Source organism: Cardiocondyla obscurior, linkage group LG02 (genome assembly GCF_019399895.1).
Source record: "Cardiocondyla obscurior isolate alpha-2009 linkage group LG02, Cobs3.1, whole genome shotgun sequence".
NCBI classification, from domain to species: domain Eukaryota; kingdom Metazoa; phylum Arthropoda; class Insecta; order Hymenoptera; family Formicidae; genus Cardiocondyla; species Cardiocondyla obscurior.
Genome location: NC_091865.1, coordinates 2,436,934 through 2,464,712, shown reverse-complemented (window position 1 = coordinate 2,464,712; position 27,779 = coordinate 2,436,934). Strand labels below are relative to the sequence as shown.

Sequence of the window (27,779 nt, the reverse complement as noted above, 5' to 3'; positions counted from 1 at the left end):
AATACTTCATCATCGCCGGCGAATTATTACCTTCCTCGCGGGAACATAACTCGATAACCTTCATTTTTCACCCGCCCGAGCTAGTAGGCGGGGAAGGGTGGTTTCCGGCCGTGACGGTCGACCCGGGAAGCCACCGCGATCCGAAGGGCGAAAGGTGCATTCCTAGGGCGCAAACTTGTGCAAAACCTGTGACGCGGAAAGACCTTATTACGATAAATCACGTTTATCGAACGCTCTGCTGCCCGACAGCGCGAGTGGTATGGCTGCCTGGCTTTCGTATTTGACTTGCAAAGCCTAGAACCTGATTCAGCGATCGCGAAAGGAAGAAAAAGGAGCCGCGCGTCGTTAAGTCGCACGCGATTAGGTTCTCGTCTGGGCGGGTTAACACGCCCCCCTCGTTTCCGTATACGTTTAATGGGCTAATCGTAGTACGTCGATAGAGTTATTTCGTTCGGGCTTGGTTTTGTGTTTACCGTCAACTGCAGTAACGAATTCTGCGGTTGATATCAACGGGTAACGTTTGGTTATAAAATAACCGGAGTGAATGAATTCTCTTTCGAGCTTATAAAATTGCCCAATAAAATCAAGTGCTCGATATCCGAGCGAAGCGAAGACTTCGTAGACCACGAAAAGCCGTTGAAATTTTTCAAACTGAACATGATCCGTGTGGATTTTACGGTTAGTAACAATTCAATTTTCCAATGTTTTAATTCGCGAACGGATAAGCCATATTGCTGAAAAATCTCGCTGCTTCTCCCAATACAGAGGATCGAAGTCAATCTCTAATATATGTGAAAGACGTATTTCCAATCTATAAATTTTATTCTTATAAACGTTAAGTCACTAAGGATAAAATTTAGAAAATATTACAAGTTTGTAATATCAAACACAAATATTTAAAAAATATCTTTGAAACAATATTTTAAATCGGAGAAAATTTATTCTATTTCTCCATTATTTATTTTGACATTTCCTTGATGCTTGTTAAGTTAATACAAATCCCTTTTTTTTATGCTAAAAGTTTTGTCATTTTACGTAAAAAATAAAATCACGGTTTATACACCTACAATATACGTATACATATGCTTCGATAACTCTACGCTACATGTCCCGGCAGCAAAATCGATTTTAATATTTGCCGTACGGCGAATATACATTTAGCTTTCCGACGAACAAAAACATTATTGATTCGATTTAGCGTATGCAGGTAGCGACTGTCGTAGTTTTCGCAGAGATACTCTTGTTTTAAAAAGATCATGCAGAAATCTCGTATGAAGCTAGAGACTGCGGGGGCGAACTGCCACCTCGATAGCCTATCAAGTTTGCGCTTTGTCGTTTATGTCAATGTTCCCCTATGTTATACAGTTGTTCCATTTACACGAAGTAACTGAGTTAAATAGCTCATATCCGTTTACCGGCAAGTTACTCCTATATCGATATTGAGTACCTACAGCGAAGCCTCGCAAAATATAGGCAATAGATGCTGGTTCACGTTTGAATCTCATTGTCAACATAGGTGTTACAGCGATGCGAGTAAACGTAATGTTACTTTTGATGATTGATCGATATAATTTTTTTAAAATTAATTTTGTTATAGAGAATATTTAACATAAATATGAATTAAATAATTGAATAATTCTGTATTTTATTATGTGTCAAAAAGAAAAATTAAATTAAATATCTTTGCGAAACAAGATAAAATTTTTTCAGTTTTAATGTTAATCTAAATATGTATTTTTTAATATATTTAACTATTACATTTTTTGAATACTTTTTTAAATAGGAATTTGTGAGATATTACATAAAAATAAAGAATTCGATAATTTGGATTTTTTTCTTGTTTATTTTTTTTTTTAAGAAATAACTCCTAAAATTACTTTTTAAAGTGTTTAAAACATTCAGCCCTTTGTTCAAATATTAAAAAAAAATTTTTCTGATTTGTTCACGAGCAGAGATTTTTTTTATTGCACGAATATTTCGTTTTTAATGCTTACATTTGAACCAACCTCTAAAAAAATTCACAATTGGCAATCAAAATCTAGTTGGGTTTTGAAAAATTGCATTCTAACTTTAAATTGAAAAGCTACAGTACTAGTTTTTTTTTAATTTCTCTTAGTATTAAAATAATAAAGTATCGAAAGATGAATGGTTTAGTCTGTATTGCTTTTAATAGATAGACAGCCTTCACAAAAGTAATTTTAAATATCTCTTACAAAGTCTTATAATATTGTCAGAAAAATAATTTTCAACAAAATTTTACTAATACCTAACAATGTGTGTTATCGATAACTTATATACATATTTAGATCTTGAAATGAGCCCAAAGTGAATTAAATATTAAAAAAAAAAAATTCTTACTCTAATGCAATATTTAAAAAATTAATGTACGCGTTTCAGTGTAACGATTTTCTTTCGCTATATCGCAACAAAGTTTCCGTCTAGAAATGTTATCATGCTTAGTTAACGTTGGCTTCGTAAATGTAGAGATGCATTTAAGATCCCTGTACGAATATGTATACATAAGGTTTAGCGATAAAAAAAAATCGATGAATATAGCGACCATTAAGCGACTTAATAAACTTCCTGCGTATTATACAAAAGTCTCGGTCGGTTAAAGGGTCGAACCTTGACGGAAGTGAGTCGTGAGGCGAATAGCGGCGACACTCATTTCCGGTTTTGTATTTTCTCCGCGGTCATTCTTGTGTGCCGGAAATTACAAGGATATTCGACGGTCGATTTGAGATCGACAAAAGCGCTGTCGTACTAAATGTAGAGTGTGAAATCTCGGGTATGAGTCTAATAATCCTTTATTATAAAAATTTATTTTAAATCATATTTTAACTTGATATTATTACGGTTAAATAAATCTTTTTAAAACACTACGTTCTCTAGAAACAAAAACGTATATGTACAATTATTAATTTAAAGAAAGAAATAACAAATAAAAAAAAAATAAGATTCAATCGTCAAATCGTAATTGCACGTGCATCTATCGGGCGATACCAAAATCGAGATTCAATTTTATTAAACCGTTTCTTGTCCGAAGGCTACTACCGAAGAACCGGGGTTTTTCGGGCCGTATCTCGTTCGACGTAAAGCAATCCGTTTCTGTCGGTCGAGCTAGTCTGCTGAGAAGTTCCGTTTCCCCTCGTCTCATACTACATATCGACCTAGCGGGCGGCGTAAACCTTGTTCCGGATCATCGTCGAATTTCTCACACCGCGGACGGCCTCGGGCCGAACCGGAAATTTGATTTGATGCGGGCGAGGGCGGGAATGCGATTTATTGAAAGGTCGTTACGGGGGCACGATATATTCGTTATTCCCCGGGTGGCGCGGCAAATATTCCGAAGAGTCGCGAGCGAGAGGGTGGAGTTTACTGTCGGTGGTCGAACAGTGACCGCGGTTAGCAATGGTATCATCGAATTAGGTTGCCCGCCGTGCGGCGCTAATGTGAAAATTACGACCGCGGAAAGGCTCGCCGGTTTATAATCGGATCTACGCCGTTGAGCGGAGAAAAGCTGAATATTTGTGCGCAATCCGAGAGAGACACGGAGGGTTTTATCGTTCGTTGCTTCATTATGGATTCCTCGACGTCTCGTCGGTGGACGTCTATTGTTTATATGATAATGGACGGTAATAATGAAATAACTGCATAATTTTAAAAGAGTCTTTGGCTACAATGGTTGATAATTCCTCGACTCAGCCCTTCTCTTTAATTTGTAATTAAAGTCAGATAAGCTATTTTTTCTTTTCTTTTTTTATCATTATTTTTTCACGGGGGAATATAAATCTGAAACTCATGTACATATATTCGCACAGTAGCAGCAGAGTTAAAAAAAACAAAAAAAGAAAAGAGTTAAAAGTTGTTTTTAGATTACATTTATTCGTATTTAACGTGCAAATAAGTTAACGTAAATTTAATTTTAAATACGTTTATTACTATTTAATCAATTTCTATTTCTTTTTCAATTATTTGTTTTAACATTACATGAAGTATTAAAGTAACTGAATAAAGATTGGAATCCCCATGTCATTGGAAATTAAAATCCCATTTACAAACGTTTCAGCTGATTGCACGATTATATGGAGCTATTTATACAGTAACGAAAGTCTCGAAGGGTTAAATTGCCGGGAGATAGATTAAAGTACATCATCAAATTTCATATATTTTCTGTCGAGCAGCAAACAGAAGAAAAACGGGTCACGCAGAAAGGAGTCGGCGGTCTCGAGACCGGCAGTGTAACGTCAAAGGTAATGCAGAAGAATATTGGATTCCAGAATGTGAATTTTGTCCTTGCGCTGCGCTCGGCGCGGGCCGACGCAGAAGCAAATATCATCCATTAAAGCTAGAATAAAATATTATTTCGTGCATTTCTCTCTGCCGTCTTAAATTTTAATATAACGGGGGCGCGATGCGGCGACTCGCGTCCTGTGCTATGCATATAACGCGGCGAATCGTTAAAATGGAAAGTACCAAAATTGTATCGCGGCGCATTTCGTCTTCGTTGCACGGAGCGTAAGTGCCCGCGAGTACATTCGCAGCGTTAAACTAAGCATGAAATTATGACGAAGTGCCGGTGTTATTACGAAGCACGAGATTTGGGACTGCGGATTAAGTTGCATATTACGTAAGCTGTACTTCAGAGGGGCCAGGGGTTACGTCTATGTTACGCTGGACGTAACAAACATTAAATTCTACTCAGGACCGGTAGCCGCGGCGTTGCTCAAAGCATGCAAAGCCCAGAGGATGAAAGTTCAAACAATATTTATCACGGTTCGTACGGCGACGTGCCACTGCCGTCCCTCGATAACCAAAATTTACGCTTTAATCATATAAGCATTATATCACTTGTGACAGGGAACATCGCGGAACAATCAAATTTATGCAAATTTTTACCTATATGATTGATGAGCTGTCAAAATTAAATGATATAGCGTTGGAAATTTTGAAACGCCTCGAATAAACAGATATTACTTTTATCGCCATAACTATTGAGAAAGATTGGAATTAATAATTTATTAATTTATTATTGTCGCTTGAATCGAAAGCGCCGAATACTAGGTTGCGAGTGGGAAAAACAAAAAAGAAAAAATAAAAGAATTCTTGTGCTATCGTCGCGGAGAAACTTTCGGACTTCCGAGACGTTATAACTGTCGTCAGACGTGAGATTTAGAGGAAGGATTAAATCGAACACGCGATGGGGATTATAACGTCGGGCACGGCGGTGACGGAATACCAAACTAGATAAACTACCGCGCTGAGTTAGATGAGACCACAGGCCATAGGCTAAGTCACATACGGGAATTATGTATTTTCAGAATTCATGCGGTTACGCTACCACGGCGGACAAGTATCTTAACCAGCGCGCCGGCGTGGCGAAAACCCCGCGGCGCGTCTCCTCGTAGCCGTCAAATCTGTTTAGCGCGTGTCACGAATCCAAATGGATCGTCGTCGCGGTCGTAGCTTCATCTTCCGCTCAGCGGGATGCTTTGAATGCCACTTTGTGTGCATGACCGTCTCGCATCTCGGCACATAAATTCCGCATAACAGCTTGATACTGAATTGCTATGTATCCAAAAGCGATAGTAATCTTAATGGCGCTCCAAAACGTGTTTTCCTTATTAAGACTGGAATTGCTACCCAGAGTGAGATTTGGTTTTACGGCGTTTACGCGAATTTCATATTTAATTACAACCTTCGATGCAAGTGGCAGAATTTTTATCGGCAGATAATTATCATTGTTATTAAAAAATTGTCGATAGCTTTATTTTAATATGCGTATATCTAATTGCGTGTAAAAAAAAAAGAAAAAAAAATCAGTGTTTTATTGAAATCCATTTGATATTATTATTGCATTACGAGACGTCTCATTGCACCCGTGAAGCTCGATGAGAGTATACTATTCTCCTGTCTCTCTTTCTTTTTCCCTTTCCCCTGTCTCTTTCTCTCTCTTTCTCTGGGGATAAAACGACGGAAGGAAACGGTGAAGTATATGGGAAGAGCACCGAGAAGGTTATACCGTCACGTAGGATTAAACTTATACGACCAGCCGTTGTCTCGCGGGCGTATTTCAAGTGCCATCGGTGCACTCTTCTCCCATTCCTGCTCTCGAAACGTCTGTCGCCGCCGAAACTTCGCCCCGATGTGTCTCTATGGCGAGGCGGCTCGTGTTATACGCGCTTTGCAACGAGCGGGAGAACAGGGGAGAGCCAAAGAGGCAGGCAGAGATTGCCGCACCGGATGCGAGACGGACGTGGGGCGGCGGATGTGACGTTCGACGGTAATCCCGGGGCACAATTCTGACGGCGTAGCTACCGCGGGAATCTGTCAACTCGCGCATACACGTCAGCCTTTCGACGCGAAACAAAAACTATATATGACACCCGGCGAGATTGGAAAAGGGCAGAAACACGCGTAACGTACCGTGACACAGGCGGAAGGGGAGGTATCCGGCAAGTCGAGTCCGCGCGCAATTTCGTACATCTCGTATCAGAAGGAATGACGCCGCTGGGGACCGTCTGCAACGTCTCGTGCAGTCGCACCACTCGTACATTCCGTTATTTTACAATCTTACGTACCGATGCGGATTGTAATTATGGCGCGGCGAGGGAGAATATTTTTCTATCCTGCATCCGAGATGCTAACCACTTGCATACTTCATGCACGTTTCTTTCATTGCGTTAGATTATGGTTTTTAAAAGAGGGTTTAAAATATTCACGATTATTAATGCTAATGTGCTTACGTGTTATGATTAAAATATTTATGTATAGTGTAATTATGTGAACAATCTATTGAAATAATTCTACTTTCGTGAAAAATCTGGCAAGTGTTATTTTCTATTAAAAAAAAAAAAAAAGAAAAAATTATTTAATATGTATGACTTTATATAGTTGATTTTTCATGCAGAGCATTGTCCGTAAAATTTTTTTAAATAACACAAATTTTCGAATATTGAGCGTGAGAGTCAGACAATTATTATTCACGGCTATCGTGTGCGCGTTACAGTTTTCGATAAAATAAGTATCTTGTGTCATAATGAAATCAATAAACGAGAGCATGCGTGCGCTCGTTAAATCGCAGTCTGTCGAAGTCGCTTTTAGATGGCCGTATATTTCGTGCCACAATCGCTTGCATTTTTCGACGAGGCAAATAAATGAATAGCCGCGACACATTCTTCACATATTATGGCCCGTAACGTAATAATGCTCACGTCGAAACGTTACCGTGTTTCATTTTGTTGGAACGATAAATTTTAGCTTAGCTCCGTTAGTCCAGCTCTCGCGCGGTTTATATCGCGACGCAGTTTCTACGCTAATGTCTTAACACGGAGCACAAGGTAGTCCTCTAGTAGCTCTTTACGTGCTGGCGAGAATGGAAGGTGCGATCGGTAACGTTACGGCAAATTTCTATCCTTCCACGTGAGGTTTGCCTCGACGCCGCAAGTGGCTGGTTGCGCGATGCCGCAAGATGCGCGGGATACGTTCGCCGGTGTGCTTAATTAACTCGGATGGCTCATTACTGACACCCCTACCTTGCTGTTTCGGTCTCTCGCGATACGACGCGTCTGCTTCCCTTATCAAGTTATCAACTTCACACGAAAGGCGCCGCGTCTCATCAACGAATATTTGTCAGTTTGGTTAATCCTTCGCTACATTTCGTTGTATGCAAAATATTGTATACGCTGCGGCTGTTAAAAATTTTCGCTAGTCGTATCGCGTTTTAAAGTCTCGCAATTACGATGTAATATTTGCGGCACGTACGTTTGAGGACGTACAACGGTAGAGCGGTGTGTGTTACGGAAATAAATTTTAATTTCGTAACTAGAAGAAACCGTGCGCGCGCTACGCGCGCGTTATTTTTTAAGACCCCAATTACGAACTACGAAAAAAAAGTCATGCGACTTACCAATCTGCATGAGCTTCAGCGGAGTTGTAGAGTTCTGCCGGTGACTGTAACATAAAATAAAACATATTATTGTAGATACGTTGGTATTTAAACTAATGTAAAGATAAATCTTTATTTTTATAAAGATTTTTCAAAAGAAAAAAATTTATATTTACCTAAAAGTTGCTCCGCCGATGCAGGATGCCCTTCCCGAGCCTGCTCCTCCTCTCAGATGGGACGTGTCGAGTCATCCTTCCGCGCACAAGTCACTCGCGAACACCCCGACCGTGATTTTACAATCGCGAAAAATACTCAATGATTACTTACGCGCGTTCCATGCTCGGAACTCGCGTTTAGAAGAAAATCGTATGTAAAAAAATTCCGCCTGAATACTTAACGAACTCGGAACGACCGACGAACCGGCTGCGGTTCGTATAATTAATAATTTCGACGGTGACGACACTTTCGTTGACTGCAGTGAATGCAGCTGCGTCGATCTGTAACAAAAAAAGAATATATGTAATTTAATAAATGGCAACATAGGATTATTGTAATGTTAATAATTAAAATATTATTTTTCGGGATGCTTGAAAAATTTGCAGTACGCGTAATTTACGCGTCACGCCAATTTTTTAAGATAGGATTTAAAGTCTCACAATTACGATGTAATATTTGTGGTACGTACGTTTGACGTGCAACGGTATTAGCAATGTGTGTTATGGAAATAAATTTTAATTTCATAATAATTGCCAGCGTTATTTCTTATACTAGTTTTAAATTGAACAGAGATAAATTTAACTATTTTTATTTAAACACATAATGTCGGAATTATACCGGAAATAAATTCAGACCTTTTCAAAGTGTTTTATGTGCCATAAATGTTATCACTGTAAAAACTTGAAGAATACTGGCGGGGAATTCACGAGCTAAAAGTAGAATACAAGCTATATATTCACACTTATAGTTTTAATAAAATGTGAATTGAAAATTTTGCGCTTATTAACATTTAATATTTTTCTTTATGTCGAGTTCTCGACTTAGCTTTACTTCTATCTTTATCTCTCTTTCCCTCTCTCTTTTAAATAGTGTATAGCACTCAGAATCAAAAATACTATACAAAAAATGTAATGACGGACTTTGGTAACATTTGCTGTTGGGACTTTTTTTTAAACGCTATCGTCAGGTATATGCCTACAGCTGCGCATCTTCTTCCCTGTGCCAATGGCTCATCGATTACGAAGCAAGAGTGTACGAAGGTGCGAGACGCACGGCGATGAATAACGGCGCGAAGAACGATGGACGGGCCGGGGGAGGGAGGAGGAGAAGACGGAGTACGGAAATTTCGTGCGTTCCTCTCCGTGACGGGACGGGGCATTAATACACGCTGCCGTGAATTTACGATGCCGTGGAAAAGCAATATCTGTCGCTCCGGGGGCGTGCTGCTGCGTTCGGGGGCCCAACCGAATGTTCTGACAACCACCTGGCAATCCCTTCGATTATTCGTTCGCCCGCGTCGCAATGGCGTGCACGGACCGGCGGCGCAATCAAAGTCGGCCTCGTAAACCCGCTGGTTTTATGCCAAATCCGCCGGATTCACCATACCGCCGTCAATCTCGGACACGCTGCCCGTCACGTCACGTCCGCGCGAATTTCACCCCGGCGTGTTGCTGCGCAAAAGAACAAGTTTAATTCACCCGGGCATACCTAAGTATAGTGGCTTCGGGCTTGAGCGAGGGATAAAAGGCAATTTAAATTATAATCTCACATTAGCGGTACAATCCTCTTTTCCCGAAGACATTAACGTCAATTTTTTATTGTTTTTTTTATTATGTTATTGTTCCACTCGTAGATTTATTTAGCTTCATTTTGCTTAATATTTCATAATTTTTTTATACTTATACGAAAAGGTGCCGTTGTCTCCAAGTATCCGCGTGACATATATGTATTTTTCATTCTAACAAAAAATTTGAGATTTTATTTCTGAGATGTTATTCCTTGCATTTGATGTATATGTATACGTGCATATATTTTTAATTGATTTATGATATAATATATTCATTGCGTTTTTGAAAACGGTAAGATTTTATAACAATGTGAAGTAAAGCATAAATACTGAAGATAGATATTTTAGTTTTAGTCGTGCTAAAATCTGAATGTTTCACTGTCAAAAATAAAAAGCGATCATCTGGGAAAATAGCACATGCTCTTAAAAAATATATATATTCGAATATCAAAAGCGGCTTTTTAAAATTTTTAACTCAATTTTTGCGATCGTATTTATATAATCTATAATAATCCGCGCATGTAAACTTTGCATTTATAGGATTGCATTTTTCGTTACTTATCTTTATTTCGTTTTATTGGCGTAAAAAGAAATATTGGAGTATATTCTTTGATATCATTTTTTTTTTTTAATCTGTAAGATTTGTTGCGAGCAATTTTAAATGAAAAATATTACAACTATTAATGGTAAATACATACGTTGTAATCTTTTAAAATGTAAAAATGTAAAAATCGTTAACTAACATTAAATTAATATTATTCTTATCACTGAAACAGTTTTTTTTTTCGCATTTCTTAAACAAAAGTGAGCTTATTTTTTTCTGATAAAGAAAGAGAGCTTTGTTGATCGAACGCCGAAGAAAGCTTTTGTCACGTTGTTGCTTTGCCTTTCTCATCGAGAAGAGAAAACAGCGACGTTCCTAAATTTCCAAATTTTCGGCCAGTAAATCGAACGATATAAATTTTCCGATCTATTTCGCCCTCGCCACTTTATCTTTCCTGTTTGTCCTCGTTGCTTTATCTCGCGCCACAGAGTCGCTAGATTCGATTCTGTCGTCGAAAATTCTGCGGTACAATCGGGAAACGAAGATAAATTCAGCGCGAGCCCAGTGAACGAACTAAAGTGTGGAGTATCGGTAGAAGTGGAGCAAATAACTGTTAATAGGAAAAGAATTCGTGGATATACGTGACGTCACTGGCAAACGAGCCGACTCGAGCTAGATTGCGACGAAATCTTTTTAGCTTGCCCTAAAGGAGTCATTTTCATATTGACTCTGCGACAGTGACGCTCTTCGAGCTCGTTATAAGGGATCTGTAGTCGACAAGCCTGACGATCCGCGAGCGACACGATTTTTATCGCTTTTTACTGGAAAGAGAGATTGCCGAGATAATATCGCTATCATCGATCGCGCTACGTTGCGTTTGATCTTCCCTTTTCGACCTTACGATAGCATACTCTGTTCTCTATCGTTCTATCTGTTTACCCATCTCTTTGCCCTTCAGTGGCAATCCTCTTTTCCCTTTCCTCCCTTTCCTCCCTTTCGCCCGGGATCTCGCTTGATCCCTTGCACAAGAAGCATATTGGTCGATAATGCTGGTAGGAATCGTAAACTTTGCGACGATAAAGAAAAAGATACGATGATAAATCCGTTCTTTGCGTGAGCCATTGCGAAACGGAAAATAGTAAGAAACATATGTTTCGTATATTGTTTCAAAGGAAAATCAATTAATTGTAATGTTGAAAAATTATATTGATATTTACATAGTTTTAATTACATATATGCTTTAAGCAAAATTTTTTTTTTTTTTTTTTACACGAAAGTTTCTCTAAAGCCCCTTTCTTTGTCACGTATACATATAAAGAGGACTTATGTTTTAATTATGCATGACATAAATCGTAAACTATGCACAAGCTTTTCTCCAAATTTTCAACACTGTAATTGGTTCAGATTACGTTAAAACAATTATTATGACACAGTAAAGTCAATTTCTTTCTATTTTCTCCTTCTTCGGGTCTCCTTTCCTTCGTTTTCGGCGTTTAGTATGCCAAGACCTGAATTCTAATAGATAGCAAATAGAAGATACACCTAACGCTAGCGTGAACGCAATCAGGATGCGCTATCTCATGCAAAGCCTCGCTTGCTGGCCATCTCTTACCTCCTTCTCTACTATCACCTCCTACGCGACCTCTCTCTTTCTCTTTCTCTCGCTCCATTCCCACTTTCGAGCTGGGGCTCGCTTTACGCTCGAATTTGAACCCTCGAGAAAATTATAGAGGTGGGTTTGCGGCAGTGCCGGCCAAGCTAATCCCACCGTATAATTAACCACCGGCAACCGTCCGGGTTCTCCCTGCCACCGTACGCCATTACTCATGGCTAAGCTTCCACGAATGTGTATACACATACGCGCCTGTCCCTCGCGATCCCCGCCGATTCCACTCGCGTTTAGGAAAGGGGGGTGAGGCCCGTCCACCCGTCTATATCCGCAAAAAGAAATATATGCATGTTCATATAACCGTTGTATAGCGCCGCAGCGACACGTATTCACCGCGCCGTTTTCGACGGCAGATATCGATTCGGCATGGTGGATGCGGTTAGACCGCGAGATTTGTCGAACGATCGTCTTTGAAGGGTAAAACGCGTTGAGAGGGCTAGGGGAGTAGTCCCTCATCCTCTCGATTTCTACAATATAGCCGAAAAAAAAAAAAGAGGGGAACAGGGAGCGCTCAGATTGTAATTGAACCGCGGAGTGATAAAGCAAGGCTATGCCAAACTGAATGAACCATGGTATTTTTACATGGTGAACTGTTCTATTTCTCAGTCGCAATCTACGTGATTAGTGCTAATGATAACCACGGTTACCTAAATTGCAATTTTATTTACTGTTGAGTGTTTGAATATCACTCGTATTATTACGTATTTTAACTTTCGAAGCATAATCGCAGCATATTTATTTAATTGTTATTAATTAATTTTAATATTAGAAAATTGTTTATATAATTTATTAAGAAGGAATATGCCGAAGAATAATTATATTGCATCGGTACTTTTAAATAATCAATGATAATACTTTATCAAAATGATTTCGCAATATCAGTAGTACGAGTCAACGATTCACGTTCTTTCCCTATACATTTTGTCTTTGTATAAGTGATACATATTATATTATTTTTAGAAACACAAAATTATTAAAATTATCTCTTTAAATCTTGATATATTCTCCTTAGACTACAATGCATATTAAGAATTATAATAAAAGCTGGTACTTTAATAAATGAATGTCGCATATTGTGAAATATACATCCTGAAAGCTACTTTTTTTTTCTATATTTATTCTATTTAGAACAAACAGACCGATGGATTGAAATATTATCTATAGATTCTGTTATAAAAAGCATAAAATGTTTTCATCCAATATCGATGAAGCGATACTATTTACCTGACGTTTTGATTGCTCGACGTGTTTTATGATAGGTGTACTACCCTCGGACTATCCGGAATCGTTTCATGAAAGTACCAGAGTAGTTACCATATCGTTCCTGTTATCGGCATTACGACTGCGTTGGCGCGAGGCCACTCTCGTTATTATCGTGTTTAAACGGACGGAAAAGTTCGTCGTTAAGGCCGACGGAGAGTCGCCGCCGCCTCGGGCGTTATTAAATTACTCGTTGACTTTCCATGCCAGCGATCGCACGATACGTTCATTCTCTTTCTTCTCTTCTCTTTCCTTTTGCGCCCGTAATCATGGTAATACGGCTATTTTATAACAATGTGATATTTGCTCGCGACTTAAAGCTCGCAAGTGCGTGAGCGAGACACTTTTCTACGTCGGTAGTTCGTAAACTACGGCGATATGTAAATAATAAGAAGGAAATTATCCGGAACTGAAGATGCTTCGGTAATTGTTGGTTCTATTTTTGCTTATACGTATCGTGCGATAAGCTTTAATTAAATTTAATTTTAATTGATCGATCTCGGAAAGTCTTTACGATTAAATGAGTATCTCGATACTGCGACAAATGTATTTTCTTAGAGTGGAATACGACGATCGGTGAATAAATGAAATTAATTAGAATAATATCGTTAAATATGCAACTTGTCGTTCGTAATTGTTTCTTCGTAATTGCGTTAGCTGGGAGAAAGGACACGCTTAAAATTTCGTAAATTTTCGTGTTTATCGCGCGCACAACTATTCTACATCTTTTTTTCTTTTTAAAATTTAATCGTAAGTGCATGTCTTAATGTTAATTGCATTCAAGCACATCTAACATAAGCAGTTTCATGCTTTTCACGCGATTCTCGTATTTCTCGGTTGGATTATAGCCGTGGGTTCTTTTTGCAAACGCGGCTCGCGGGAAATAAAGTCAGTGACATTTTTGCCTCATATGTTGAACAGCAATATCTTGCTGCTCGTTGAGCGTGCGCAATCAAGGAACACAGGGGTCTCTAATTCACCGTCAAATGAAGTTGGCGATTTCGCTGAGTCGATTCGTTACGGACGAAAATAATACAGCTGCGCAATAAAAGAAACTTTGAAGAAACGCCGCCATTACGGCGGCCGCCGCGAAAGAAATACTTCAACAACGAGCGATCGATCGAAGTTATCGCACTTCTACGGCCGGTCCGCACTAACGACGAGGTCGTTATCTCAGGAAAGTTCCCTTTTTTTTTTTTCTAATTGAAAAAGAGCAACCCCTTTAACGACAGTATACAGAGGGGGTTGAGCGATGCAGCTTAAGCGATCTCGGTAATGGATGGTGGAAAATAGTCTTCGTTATCGTTGCCATGACGGATGGTCTCCGTATCGGGTAAACGATGTTTCGCCTGTATAACCCGTCCCAGTCATTGCCGATTCCTTAAGCTGTCCTCGGAAAGCGCCGTCATATCGCAACGCTAAATCTCCGCCGACGAGGGTAAAGCGTAGCGACGTTAGCGCGACCCGACGAGGAGAGAGCTCTCTCCGTGGAAAATGCAAGGGTGGAAGATCAAGGGTTGGCCTCGCGATGAAGGAAGTAAATTACTGGCGCTCATGAATTTTTTATGGGCTGTCGCAAGGCCCGTCATCATCCACGACAAATTCTCGAGCGGCCTGGTTTAATGAGGCCGATTAAAAGTCGGATATCAAACGCGCACTCGATCGTCAAATGAATGCATAATGCAAAATCGTTACTCTAACGAAATACCAATTCCGCGACGTAGCCGGCGGTACTTTTCGCTGACGTTGAATTACTCGGTCTCGGCTTGCCTTCCCCCCCCCTCCCCCCACAGCGTCGCCGGAATGAAAATCTCGTTTAACTCGCTATCGCGCGATGGCAAAGTGTTGCCAAAGTGATTATGAGCGGCGCCCGCGACGCACCGGTCGGCAAGCTACTTTTTCTCCGCGATATGTCACATTTTCGTTGCGTAAAAAGCGAGACGACGTGCCCCACGTGCTTCCGCGTGGAACAAGATGGTAATAACGCGGTAAAGCGTTTAGCGCGACGGGGCTGGTTTTACTCCCTACGCGCGTTTACAGCGTACAGTTGGCGAAACGAGCGAGGGGGCGATCTCGTGCGTCAGACTGCCGTGACATTAAATCCCCGCTCGCGGTCTTTATTCCCGACGAACTCGCGCCTTAAATATGGAACGGTCACGAGCGCAGTGGTTGCAAGTCGGTGTCGCGCGACGCAGTTCGTTACGACCGCATAAAACGAACAAAGATTACGACGAGCAGAAGTGATCCTAAATAGCTATCGCTCCGGAAATCACTACTCCGAGTATCACAAGTGCGTTTCCCCCGCGTGTCACGGATCAGATTGAGATCTAACTTAGGAAAAATGTCACTGACTGGATTTCTTTTTAATTAAACGACCTATTAAAGTTCACATTCTTGAGAATTATTAGAACCCCAGCATTTTCCTGCGAAATGTGTTTCAAGATATGTCGGTTAAATTGGTTTTAATAACAAGACTGTCTCAACAGCTTGAGATATGCAACTGTGTAAATATTTAATGTGTTTATGCAGTATTCTGTGGAATATATGATCATCTAGATCTAAGAATCTTAAATGTATATAATTAGTATTAATCTCGATCCTTAAAATAACACAGAATATAGTTTAATATGATATTTTGTGTTTTAATGACAATGATTATCGATCGGGTTTTCATATTAATAAATCAAAAGCATTACGTTATTGATTATTAGACAGTAAAGTACTCTTTCGCGTCTCGCGTTCATTTATTATGCCATAGGCCGCGGTAAGTCGATAATCGTAACATCGAAAATTTCGCATTTATATGAGCGCTTCTACGTCGTATGATAGCGCGCAATTCGAGTTCAAGTTAATTCGAATAAAGGCTGAATGGGGTACTCTTGAATCTAATAGTCACTTGCGAACAATAGAATCTCCGACTCGCGCTGCGAATCGTCGCTCGACGTAGACTAATCTTGGAAGCTAATAGTCATTGTGCTTGCATTTCATAACGAATTATGCACTTACATAAATGCAAATTGTGCGCGCGCATACGTCGCCGAGTATGTAAATTCTTGCCCACGGATGTTCTAGTTCGCGGTCTGGCGGCAATTGCGCTATGGTAGTTGTGTGCCTGTATTTTGGAATGTACGAGTACAAATTCTGAGACGTTTCAATTGTAGTTGTCGTAAAAGAAATGCAACATATTTTATTTTATTTTATTTTTTTTATCAGATAAGTACAAAATCGACTGTACTTTTTTTGGATGGAATAAACGTGTTTTCTAAGCAAGCATTTTAAAAGTATGAAAAATGTTTTATTTTTGTCTTTTCTATATCGCTATTTTGTCACTTTACAAAATACTTTATCTCGGGTAAAGTGCTCTTTTGCTACGTGAAGTTCTTTTTTTTTTTTTTTCTTTACGCGATAATAGATAGTCTGAAAGCGGAGATACTACGATATAATAGTACGACAACGGTAACGGGATAGACAACACACTCGTGGTGCTCTCGCTTGAAAAATCTTATCACTTGTACACGCTCTCGGGTGCTCAAAGACTTTGAAGGGACAACGAAGTATAACTGTCGTTTAGTCTCGTATTGTATGCCACGCACCTTCCCTGCATCCTAATGAGGACTTTAGACGTAACACTTATATCCCTCTTTCTCTCACTATCTACCTCGCCCGTAGACGGGCGAGGCCGTTGCAACCGACTGGTACTTTTATTGCAGCATAAAGCGTGTGTTTCCTTGAGAAAATGAGAACATTTAAAAGGATTTTATGCCGAGAATAACGACGCAAATTCAGCAGATGTGGATTTACGCGGATAGAGCGCGAGATTACGCTGGGAAACGTTCTTTTAGTGGCATCATGAATTTTTATTCCCTAAAAGTCGTTTTACCATCTTTACGCCGGAACATATAGACATAAGAAATTATAGACATCGATTATGGACGTACAATGTGAGACCATCTCTTTTCAATGATGTTAACAAGAAATTAACATATATAAGATATGCGATAATAAAGATAACCATGTATGCATTGTATGCATTTTTCTTTTGCCGTATCTGGGACAATATGCACTCTATAAAAAAAAAAAAAAAAAATAGAAACAATTTTACTTTAATAGCTTATACCGCGCCACTTTCTAGCAGCATATGCGCTAATTGTCAGCAGTATTTCACCTTGCATTCCTTGCAGTAAATAGTGAACGGGAAATATTTCGGATCGGCGAGCGTGTTAAGCTCGAAACAATCGCATAGCATCGCCATATTTATCCAAGGCAACGAATGACCGCGGCCCCATTTGCAGATCGTAAAGATAATAGAGACGCATAGTCATGGCCATTCTGTGTCATCAATAATCCAGAACCGTAACGTGGCCTGCAATTTGCAGGACATTAGCACCGCGGTCAGATTTCGGTGTTCTATGTTACGAATGATGACTGATTTCGTTAATGTAGCGAATACAGGTGCATACCGCGCGGTTTCGTATTACGAGGTGGCCAAAAGATAAGACCGCGGGTAATATGATTTCGCGACCTACGTGACTTCCGACCGCGACGAGTACGTGATAAAAGTTACACGGGGTTTTTGCGACGCAAACACTTTTATTTTATCAGTTCGGAATTAAAATCGAAAAGAATTTCGCTGGCAACCGAGCGACAAAAGCTGGCAAACTCGCAGTTTAGAAATTATCAACATACAATATTTCTACGTATTTTAAATTATTAACATCCTTGCATATTTTTCTTATCAATTCTTTAGCTTTCTTCCAATTTTTTTGAAACTGAAAATGCTTACGTCCGTACAAAACTAATTTTTTAAATACCAATAAAATTCTTAAAAAATTTGAAAGTTATGATTTTCCGGGTATTTATCGTAGTAATATTATTTTATGTTTCAAATAAACATATCGCAAATTTTTAACATAACAGTTTTTAAAAATATAGTTCTAGAAAATATTTTTATATATCCAAATATACGTATTATAAAACAATACTCGTTGCTAATTCTTTGTCAATTATAATCAGAATAGCTGGCTGCGAAATTATATGTACACGTTCGCAGCCTTATTAGGCGTATAACGCCCATATAACTTATTACAATACATCGTAATAATTAGTCATAAAAGTCTACTCAAAATTCTGCCACTGCGGAATATCACGGATGTTATAACCAGATTCACACTCAATTAACACGCTCGCGCTTACGTTGCGCGCGACTCCGCGGTGAGGCGACATTATGGATTTTATCGCGGCGGTCGCTAATTGCTACTGAAATTTATCTGGCGCCTCCATATTCTACGGGATATTACTACAGCGCTGCAGTAGTACTCGAGATCATAACTTACCGTCCTAAATCAACACGCTGTACTCCGTGGCGCTAAAACGCGAGAGTGGTGTCTCGTTTGATTTTGCTGGGTAACTCGGTGAGTAACTCGCTAAATCAAGTGCATTTGTTTAAATTTTTTTGTTCTCTATGCGAAGTTCCAAACTGTTGCTGCCAAAAGATATGACGAGACCAAATCGCTGTCTTATTACAACAACGTCGCATTTAATGATTACGTTAAAGAATTAATTCTTATTTTATTTTAATAAATAAAAAACAAATTAATAGTTTTCAGGGTGTAATATAGCGACTACTTATTAATTATTATAAAAAATTATAAATTACTTTTTAATTAATGTTTTCGGTAGTTAATGCAATATTAATAACTAAACCTAATGCGATAAAGAATATGAAAACGTTTTCACTCGACGCAAATTTAGATAATAGAAATGGAAAATATAAAAGAGATATGAAAGGTATGAACAGGAAATTATGTGACGTAAAGGAAATAGTGCTATAAGACATTGGGAAGAAAAAAAGTAGTCACGTGAAGAAAAAAAAAAGGGGACGAGAAAAGGAAATAAGCGATGAAAGTACTAATGGAAGATAGAAGACGATATGGTAAATGAGAAAAAAAATGTAAAAAGAAAAAAAAAACGTCGGAGCAAAGCGGTACAAAACAAAGAAAGTTAAAATTGATAAGATTTTTGACTGAGATGAGAAAAAAAAACGAGGAAAGAGTAAAAGGGATAACTTGAATTTAAAAAAACTGAAACTATCAAGTATTAAGAAAAAGTGAAGAACATACTTGGCGAAGGAATAGGCTGCCTATTCACGCGCGCAGATTAAACATTTCATTCGTTTACGAGCAAAATTACAAACTGCACACTCGTGCGAAATAAAAATGGTACCGGAGTGTACGTACGCTAAGCTTGTAAGAGAAGTACAATGCGTTTAAAACAAAAAGTTCAACGGGCTTGAAGCACGAGAGAGGAAAGAACGGCGGAAGTGAAGGGTGAATGGTCATAGAGAAAGAGCCGGTTAAAAAGTCAAGACACAGGAGATACCCGTTTGAATTGGAGACGCTTTGTAAAAATGGTGTGAGCTACAGATAAGTTTTTTTTTCTTTTTTTTTTTCTTTCAATCAGTAACGTTAAACTGCCGTTTTTAATCTCAGTATCTGCAGTTTCTAACAGCAGCATTCTCTATGATTAAAAACGAGCTTGTTTGGAAACTATGCGATTGCATTAACAATACAATTTTCTGCCGTGAGAACTTTTGTTTTCTCCTATTACGTCGGCTTTTATTTTTACGGCTGTATTTTACTAATGTAATTTAAAGTTCATATTTACGAAACTTGTAGGAATGTTAAATATTACTGATTAAAATGTCAGTAATATTTTATAATTCCTTTCTTTTTCCTACTTAATTTTCTTCCGGACTTTGCCCTCGAATACGAACTCTCATAAATTTTTACGTTAAAAAGGATAATGTTAAGTAAACCAGAGTGGCGCGAATGTACTTTGCTGGGACGTAAGTTAATCTATTTTTCTGCATACGTCGCCTGCGTTAGAAACAGGCCGCAGTCTCATCTTCCTGCATTTTTCTTTAATAAAATTTATACTCGCAGAGATTTTTTTATTTATCGCAAAAAAAAAAAAAAAATAAGAATTTTTACCGGTTAAAAATTTATTTCCTTCTCACTTTCTTTTAACTGCGCGGAAAGTGAGCTGACGTTAAATGGCGAAGAGCAACGAAGGAGCTTACAACGATTCTAATCACCGAAATTCTAGGCTCACTGGTTGCGGAACGTCTGACGTAGAAAATCGTACCTCGTCAACTTCTGACATTTTGCACAAAGCGCTGTCTCGCGACAGTAGCTGTGAAATCGCGTAGCTTCATACGCACCGTACCTTTTTGCTCTTCACCGAGATTAAAGTCCTTTGCGCTTTGTCCACAAGAGTGTCTGACATCCTCCGCCTTACGTTTTGCGCGACGTTTCCTCCGGGCGGTAGATAGAAACGCGACGAATAATTTTCTTCGACGCATATCAGGCCGAGGGAAATTAGTCCCGAGGATGAAATGTGGGGGGACAAGACCAGTGGAGCGGGGACCTTGCACCGCCCTAACGAGACTCTAATCTTCTTCCTTCGTGGAAGCTTAGGGCAGCTCGCTTAAACTTTCGCCTCGTACACCGAGTAATTAAAATGTTAATCGAGGAATTAGCCGGTTAAGGAGAAGACTCGCCCCGGCGTATACTTCAGTTTTGCCCGCATGTCGTCTATCATGGTTAACAGAACTCGGAAATTGAACTTTCGATCGGGTTTAATACAAACAGAATAAGTAACAAGATGAGTAATGACAATTCCGTCCTCCGAGAGATAGATATCGATTTTGAAAATTTTAATACATTGAACTTTAGATAGATACAGATTTATTAAATCTGGTATTATACGTTAATTTCCGAAGTGGTTGTAATTTATATGATTATTTATCATGTTAATTATTTTTAGTACTTTGTATTAATTTAATTAAAAATTTATGGTTTTACGAGAAGCGTAAGAAATATGTAGAAAATTGAATAAAATACCGATTTAGTCTACTTTTACGCGTCGCGTGTTATAAATATAATCTCTCGGTCATCTACCAGAGCGCTTTGGGATTCCTATTTTGGAAATTAGTTGGAAAATTAGTTTTGGCCACCAGTTTACTGAGAACTTTTGAAATTGGTAGGTTGGAGGACTGGCACGGCCGGGGAATATAGTTTTCTGTCGTCAACGAGTCACCCCGTACATTGTCAAGTTCTAATGTTATTACAGTTCATTCCGAGTGGCATTTCAACGTTGGTCAGTAACGAAATGTCGACGGAAAATTGTTAGCTTCCGTTACATCTAAAAGACCATCTTTTACTTTTTGTTGCAGGTTGGACGACGAGAAGCTGGATCTCATTAACGTAAGTAATTCCGATAAGATGAAGCATTACCTTTTACAACTTTAATTAAACGTCTCGCTTGTGGAACAATGTAGAGCAGAAATTATATTTATCTAAAATCTGAGACTGAAAATCAAGTCTTCTAAAATTTATGAAATATATACAGTTGTACGAAATGCAATATTACGATAATAATTCAAAGATTAATACAATAAATGAAAATAAGAGTAATATTCATAATAATTTAATTGTTTAATTTGATCTTTAATGAGAGAGTACTTTTAGTTAAAAGAAAATAATAATTACGAAGGCACAATATAAGAATCGTATTTAATAGTAATTAGGTACTGTTTATCCCCGATTTCATTGTTTTTAAAGAAAAATATGAATTATATATCCTTAATTTCGTCGCTTTCGAGGGAATATCCCTAATTAAGCCTGAATCGTATGGCGTATGGATTTAGAATTATCGTTTCACAATCTAGCCCTCTTTGCGTCAGATCGATTAAAAGCTTGGTGATATTAGCTCTCTGTAATCGCGTAAGCCTCTGTACGATTTCGTCGACGTTGATCGACATCGATATACGAAACGCAACGGATGGAAATGGACCGTAGTAGAACCTACGCATTCCCTCCCATATCAAACGCTGCTGGCGTCATGGTGGTCTAATGCACCGCGCCGCGAGTATAACTGTATGTGTCAAATAACCGGAAATTACTGGGCGCATTTCAATCAGACTCGTCTGGTAACGTCCGTCGCATGGACCATCGTTTGTTCCGCATAAATAGATGCCTAGCTTGTACGATAATCTCTCAAATCGAGCCGGCAAATCTCGGGGAATTGCTGGCTTCTCTCTAGAGAGTCGCTATTCCGGTAAAGCTAAAATGAATGGTCTCTATATTTAACGAAAGGCATCGCTCGTTTATCATTTACACCGTGATTATCTACTCGCCGTGTAAATATATTGGTTAAATGCGGAGGTAAATTAGGAATATATTTATTTATAAATTTGGCGTCCCGAAAAATAATTTTGCCAAGGTTTTATTTTGATGGTATTAAATATTTTTATAAGTAGTTATTAAAATTTTACGAATTTAAACAATAAAATTAGAAAAGTAAAAATATATAATAATGTTTTATGTTAAAATTATTTTTATGTTTTTCTTGAAATATTAGAATTGAAATTCCGTTTGTGTTAAAGTTGTGCGTAAACTAAAGGTATTGCCCAAATTATTTCAATTTCTAAATGAACGCAGCATTTTACTAATCCTTAAATATTATTGTACCTGTCGCAAATGCGATGTATTTAATATTCATGTTCGCGTATGTACATTTGAGTGGAAAAATTGTAATAAACTGCCGGAATGTACGATATTTCCAGCGATAATAACGTTATTTCGAGGTTTTTGTCTTTTTTCAATAATATAAAATGGAGTGTAAATTGCAATGGAATAGAAACAGAAATTTGCAATTCAAACAATGCAGAGTGATATTATGTATTGTATTCGTCACTGAATATTGAAAATGATTTTCCTCCGTTTATCCTACACATCGTGTTGCGTGCATCCGTTATGAAATTGTGCACTTAAAACAAGATAGGACGCAATATCGTATAGTAAACGCCGCAGATTTATCTCGATCGTACGTTGCTGTATGTACCAACGTGTTCCAAGTGCGTTACGATATTTCACACGTAGTACACGCAGCAAAACAATCGTCTTTGCCTTGGCTAAAGCCGCGTACATTTCGCTGGTAAAGTGCAATTGCACTTCGCTAGCGATAGAAGCAACTCATTAAATCTTCTCTGTGGTCGAATGTTTCAGCGAACCACGACATTCTAAGTAGCCCTCTGATAAATATATATACGCAAATGGCGTGCTGTAGTATGCATTAAAGTGATTAAAGTAAACGTCCTGAATATGCATTACGTCGTACTAACATTTTATTCCCTTTTATTGAACTTTGCGATGCACAAGAAAGAATTTTTGAACGCAAAATCGCGAGTCAAAACATTTTTATACTTATACGAATAATAAATCGTAAATTAATTGTACACGTCTATCAGCTTTGGGCTACTTAAAAAATTTCTACATCTTTTTGTTATGCTTTATCTTATCTCTGTTTAGTGATACGTAACCGATTGTAGAGAGATCAATTGAAAGAGCACATTTTTTTTTTCGTAGCTACCAAGATACTGAGAATCTTTATTCCTCTTTTCTGTTTCTGTGATGTCAGTATCGAGCATGGAGCACAAGCAATCTCAAGAGAGTGGCTTTACTCTACAATCTTCCGCTTGCGTTTTATTGCCGAGCTACTCTCCTCTCCTCTCGCTTGTCGAACTGCTCTCTTGATTTTTCTCAGCCACTTGTTTTCATCGCTCTCTTTTCCCGGACACTATCTCCCAAGGGTACTTCTTGCCCCGCAGAAATTTTACTTGGTGCGCCCGCGTATGTATGTATACGTATATGATTATAGACATACATGCGCTCCGAGATATTTACTTTATATTAATTGAAATAAGTTATCGAATTTAATCGCTCATAAACTAAACTAATTGATATTGGTGACAAATTAAAAGCAATTAATTCAAGCTCGATGCATTATAATCTGATTGTATAATTAACTTGCTCGCGTAGAAATATTTAGAAAGTTTATAATTACGTGTTTACTGAAGTTTCATTTGAATAACTAACGTGCCCTATATTTTTATTATTAAAAATGCATGAAATGCATTTTTCCATTGGAATGTCATGCGGCGCAAGTCCTTCCATTTGCATATCATTTTGTAGTATGTGCTAGTAATCTCAGGGGAGTGTCCACTCTACAATCTTCCGCATATGTCATATTGCCGCTGAACGATAATTCTGATTGTTCCCGTAAAAAAAAAAAAAAAAAAAGAACATTTTCTTTTTCTAGTGGTATTGGAAATCTCTCGTGAACGATTCTGTATAATTTTCATCGTTATTTAATGCATACGTGAAAATGAAGAGATACGAAATAATAAAATTTTACTCCGTAAAGCTCTGCTAGCAGAATTAAATTTTTCGATTACTGTGGAAGTTTCTTTAATGTCGCAAATATATTTTTGGACAGAAAAAAAGAGAATGTTTTTTTAATTCCATTAATAATGCGTTTCGTACAAATTAAAGCGTAATTGTATATTAAAAAGTTTTATTTGATAAAAAACTTTTTTAAATAAAAACTATATATCTCATTACCGGAATATATAATTAAGATCGTTTTAACTTCATTTTATCGTAACGTTAAATATTCTGTGGCATATCATTCTTTTGTCCTTATTATAATTAATGTGTAAAAAATCTTTTACAAAAACTTCAGAATTAAACTTAATAAAATCCGAGTGGAAATTGAACCTGACTGTCATCTAATGATTAACTATCATCCGTGACTTATTTCGTGCTCTGTCTAGCAAAACTATCTGTAGCACTGAGTATAAATAACGCTTAGAACGTTTTGTAACGAGCTAAAAAAGCTAGATATCTAAACGTTTTTTTGCCGAGTACTAGTCTACTGCACGGCTTGACCTAGTCAATGCGCGCGCGACGCCGAGTCTTCCGGGCCAGCTGGGTCTCGCCGCCCGCCGCCCGCCGCCCGCGCGTCCCTCGCCCATCCGCCCGCGCGGCCTTCGCCATGTTGCGCAACATGATGGCTGCCGACGTAAACACGTTCACGTGCCCGCGTGGCGCCGCGGTGTTTGGCGGGCCCGGCGGTCAATGAACTCGGCAGTCGAGCGCGCATCGGCATGAGTTAGTACGCGCAGTAGACTAGTACGCGGCGAAAAACGTTTAGATATCTAGCTTTTCTAACTCATTATTAGCAAGTAAAAATTGTCTGTCTGATACTGCATTACTTTATATAATTATATTTATATTATTCATATAATTTAAAAATAACCGATTATGTGGATACGCGATTATAACTTTTTAATTAATTTTTTTCAATGTTAGTCAATCTCGCAGCATTCTCTTATTGCTATTATTGCCCAGTAACAATTTTGCAAAGTGTCTTCCATGAATAGAAACTTGTTAATGAGTTTACTTCTCGTAAATGTAATTCTCCCGAGGTAATTTAAATTAAAACGTTATTGCGCTTTGTTATTTATTCAGAATTGAAAGGAAAACAGCCCATATACCAATACTAATATAACGATTATCTAATGACAAGAAAACATGCAGTAACGGAAGGAACTCGGTGAAAAAGCTTTCAATGATAAATTTTACAATGGCAAGATCCAGTATAACGATCGTTTCTCGTGTGAAGAGTTCAATCATGGAAACTTTTGCGAAAGTGTGCGCACAAAGAAGGCATGCTTCCAATGGTTTCCACGTGGCGTGGTTTCTTTTTTCTTGGAAAGCACAAGAAAAGAAAGTTCTGCCGGGCGAAAATCTTTATCCCCAACTCGTGAGACAATGGCATGGTTTTTCCTTTCGTGCCGAGATCGATGAACATTATGGGGGAAGATAGCGCGATCTTGTCACTTGTTCCATTATATATGTTGCGTCGTGATAAATTCTTCTAAAGAACTATTATAGATCGTACCGTGACACGTTTATCTCGAGTTATTTCGTACAGCTAAGAGCGATAAATAAATTTAAATGAACCCTTGACACGAGAAGCAATCGTTACACTAAATCTTGCCATTATAAAATCCACCATTGAGACCCTTTTTTGCCGAGCCTCTTCCATCAGTGTACGTGTATTTATGCATCGAAGTTGAACAAGATTGGTTGAATTTAATTTGATTTAGGATGGGCCAGGGGATAAAAGGTGCTTCCGAACTCGAAAGTTTGCTGATGAAAAAGGGACATTCAACGCGGGCAGCTTCACGAGCTAAACTACGACCGTTTAAATTAATTCCTCGACCGCGTTAAATGCTCGCTTACTTCTGGCTGGTGTATTTCCGCGCCTATCGCCTCGCGATCGTTGTCGGACAAGTCATGCACACAACAAAGCAACAAAACAGTGTGTCGGGAACAGTTGTCGCGACAGATACCACCACTTTATGCTTCCTCATATTTGGCTCTGACATTAATATAGCGAATTATATTGCGAATGAGTTTCACGCGTGTGAGTGTGAAAACGGATTTAAATGATCCGTATTAGCGCAACAGTTATATTTCATCAACGGATGAATATTCATAATCCTCGTATCTCACGTTTAGCATTATTGTTACACCTCGGCAATACGTTATCTTGATGTTAATGATTAATTATCGGTATTATGTAGTTAAAGTTACTTTATAACGGGATCAAATTATATTTCCACATTGAATCCACGTATCCCTCTACTCTGCTAAATAATTTGTATTTTAGAAATTTAGTGAAATTAATTACGTCACCTTTATACGCTCGTAAAATGATAAATGTAACATGTGCCGCTTTGTAGATATATTGTTCGCATTTTTGTCGTACGAAATAATTTGCAGTAAAATTATGTATATTCACGCATCGCCACGTGTTCACTATTACAGTTTCTATTAAAAATTTTATATTCAAGTATAAGGATAATATGTTTTCACGGAGTGAGAATTTATAGCCGACAATCGAGAAAGTTTTTGATTTTGGCCAACGGAAACGAAAACATGTAAACAAGTTGAAGCATTTGCAAGCAAATTTATTGATTCGTAACACTCTATCGAGACATGTGTGATACGTATCTCTCGTACGATTGAAGTAACAATTTTAACCGCATTTTTTTTTTTCGATATTTATCGTTATTATATTACCAAACTCTGGGCACAAAATTAATTAAAAGTTTTAGCGATACATGTCGTACATAGCATGCAATTCGTGGCATAAAACACCAGGTGCAGTGAAGAATGCAGGTTAATAATATTGATGCGGAAAATTGAATTTTTATCCAACTTACACGCGCTAGCGATAATTGAATTCAAACTGGTGAGTTTTGACGATGAGTTCGCGACTTTTTGCCGTATAATCACCACAGCGGTATCTCGGTGACAGTAGATAGATTAAGCCGCAACAAGCTAAAATTAAATAATAATTTGCAACCAAGCGAACCCGTGAATATGTTACGCACGTGCTCGGCGTACAAGCGCATCGCGTATAATATACTCGCCGCCACACATCCCCGATAGCTGTATCCGCGAAAGTACATCCCTCTTTTTACCTTTATTTCTGTCCTGTTGATTTTATTTCCGAATACGCGCTGCGAATAAAACAACACGAGCGAAGCCCCCACGTTCCTGCTCACACACGAGAAGCGGCGGTCGAATCAATGGAAATAATTAGTCGGATAAAAACGGTAACTTGACGGTTCAGTCGTTGTGTAAACTGTTCCAGGTTTACGAAAACTCGTCAACAAATATATTCCGAAATAAATTTCGCAAATTGCACGACGCGTTAACGC

The 27,779-nt window shown here is 38.4% G+C and overlaps 1 protein-coding gene across 1 annotated transcript in view; it reads left to right on the top strand.

Annotated features, from left to right (window-relative positions):
* Invadolysin (leishmanolysin-like peptidase, invadolysin) overlaps nt 1–27,779 on the top strand; it is a 217,513-nt gene that overhangs the window by 151,633 nt on the left and 38,101 nt on the right. Inside the window, exon 3 of the mRNA XM_070671411.1 lies at nt 21,378–21,408. Coding sequence (XP_070527512.1) covers nt 21,378–21,408 — 31 coding nt within the window. The remainder of the gene's footprint in view (nt 1–21,377; nt 21,409–27,779) is intronic.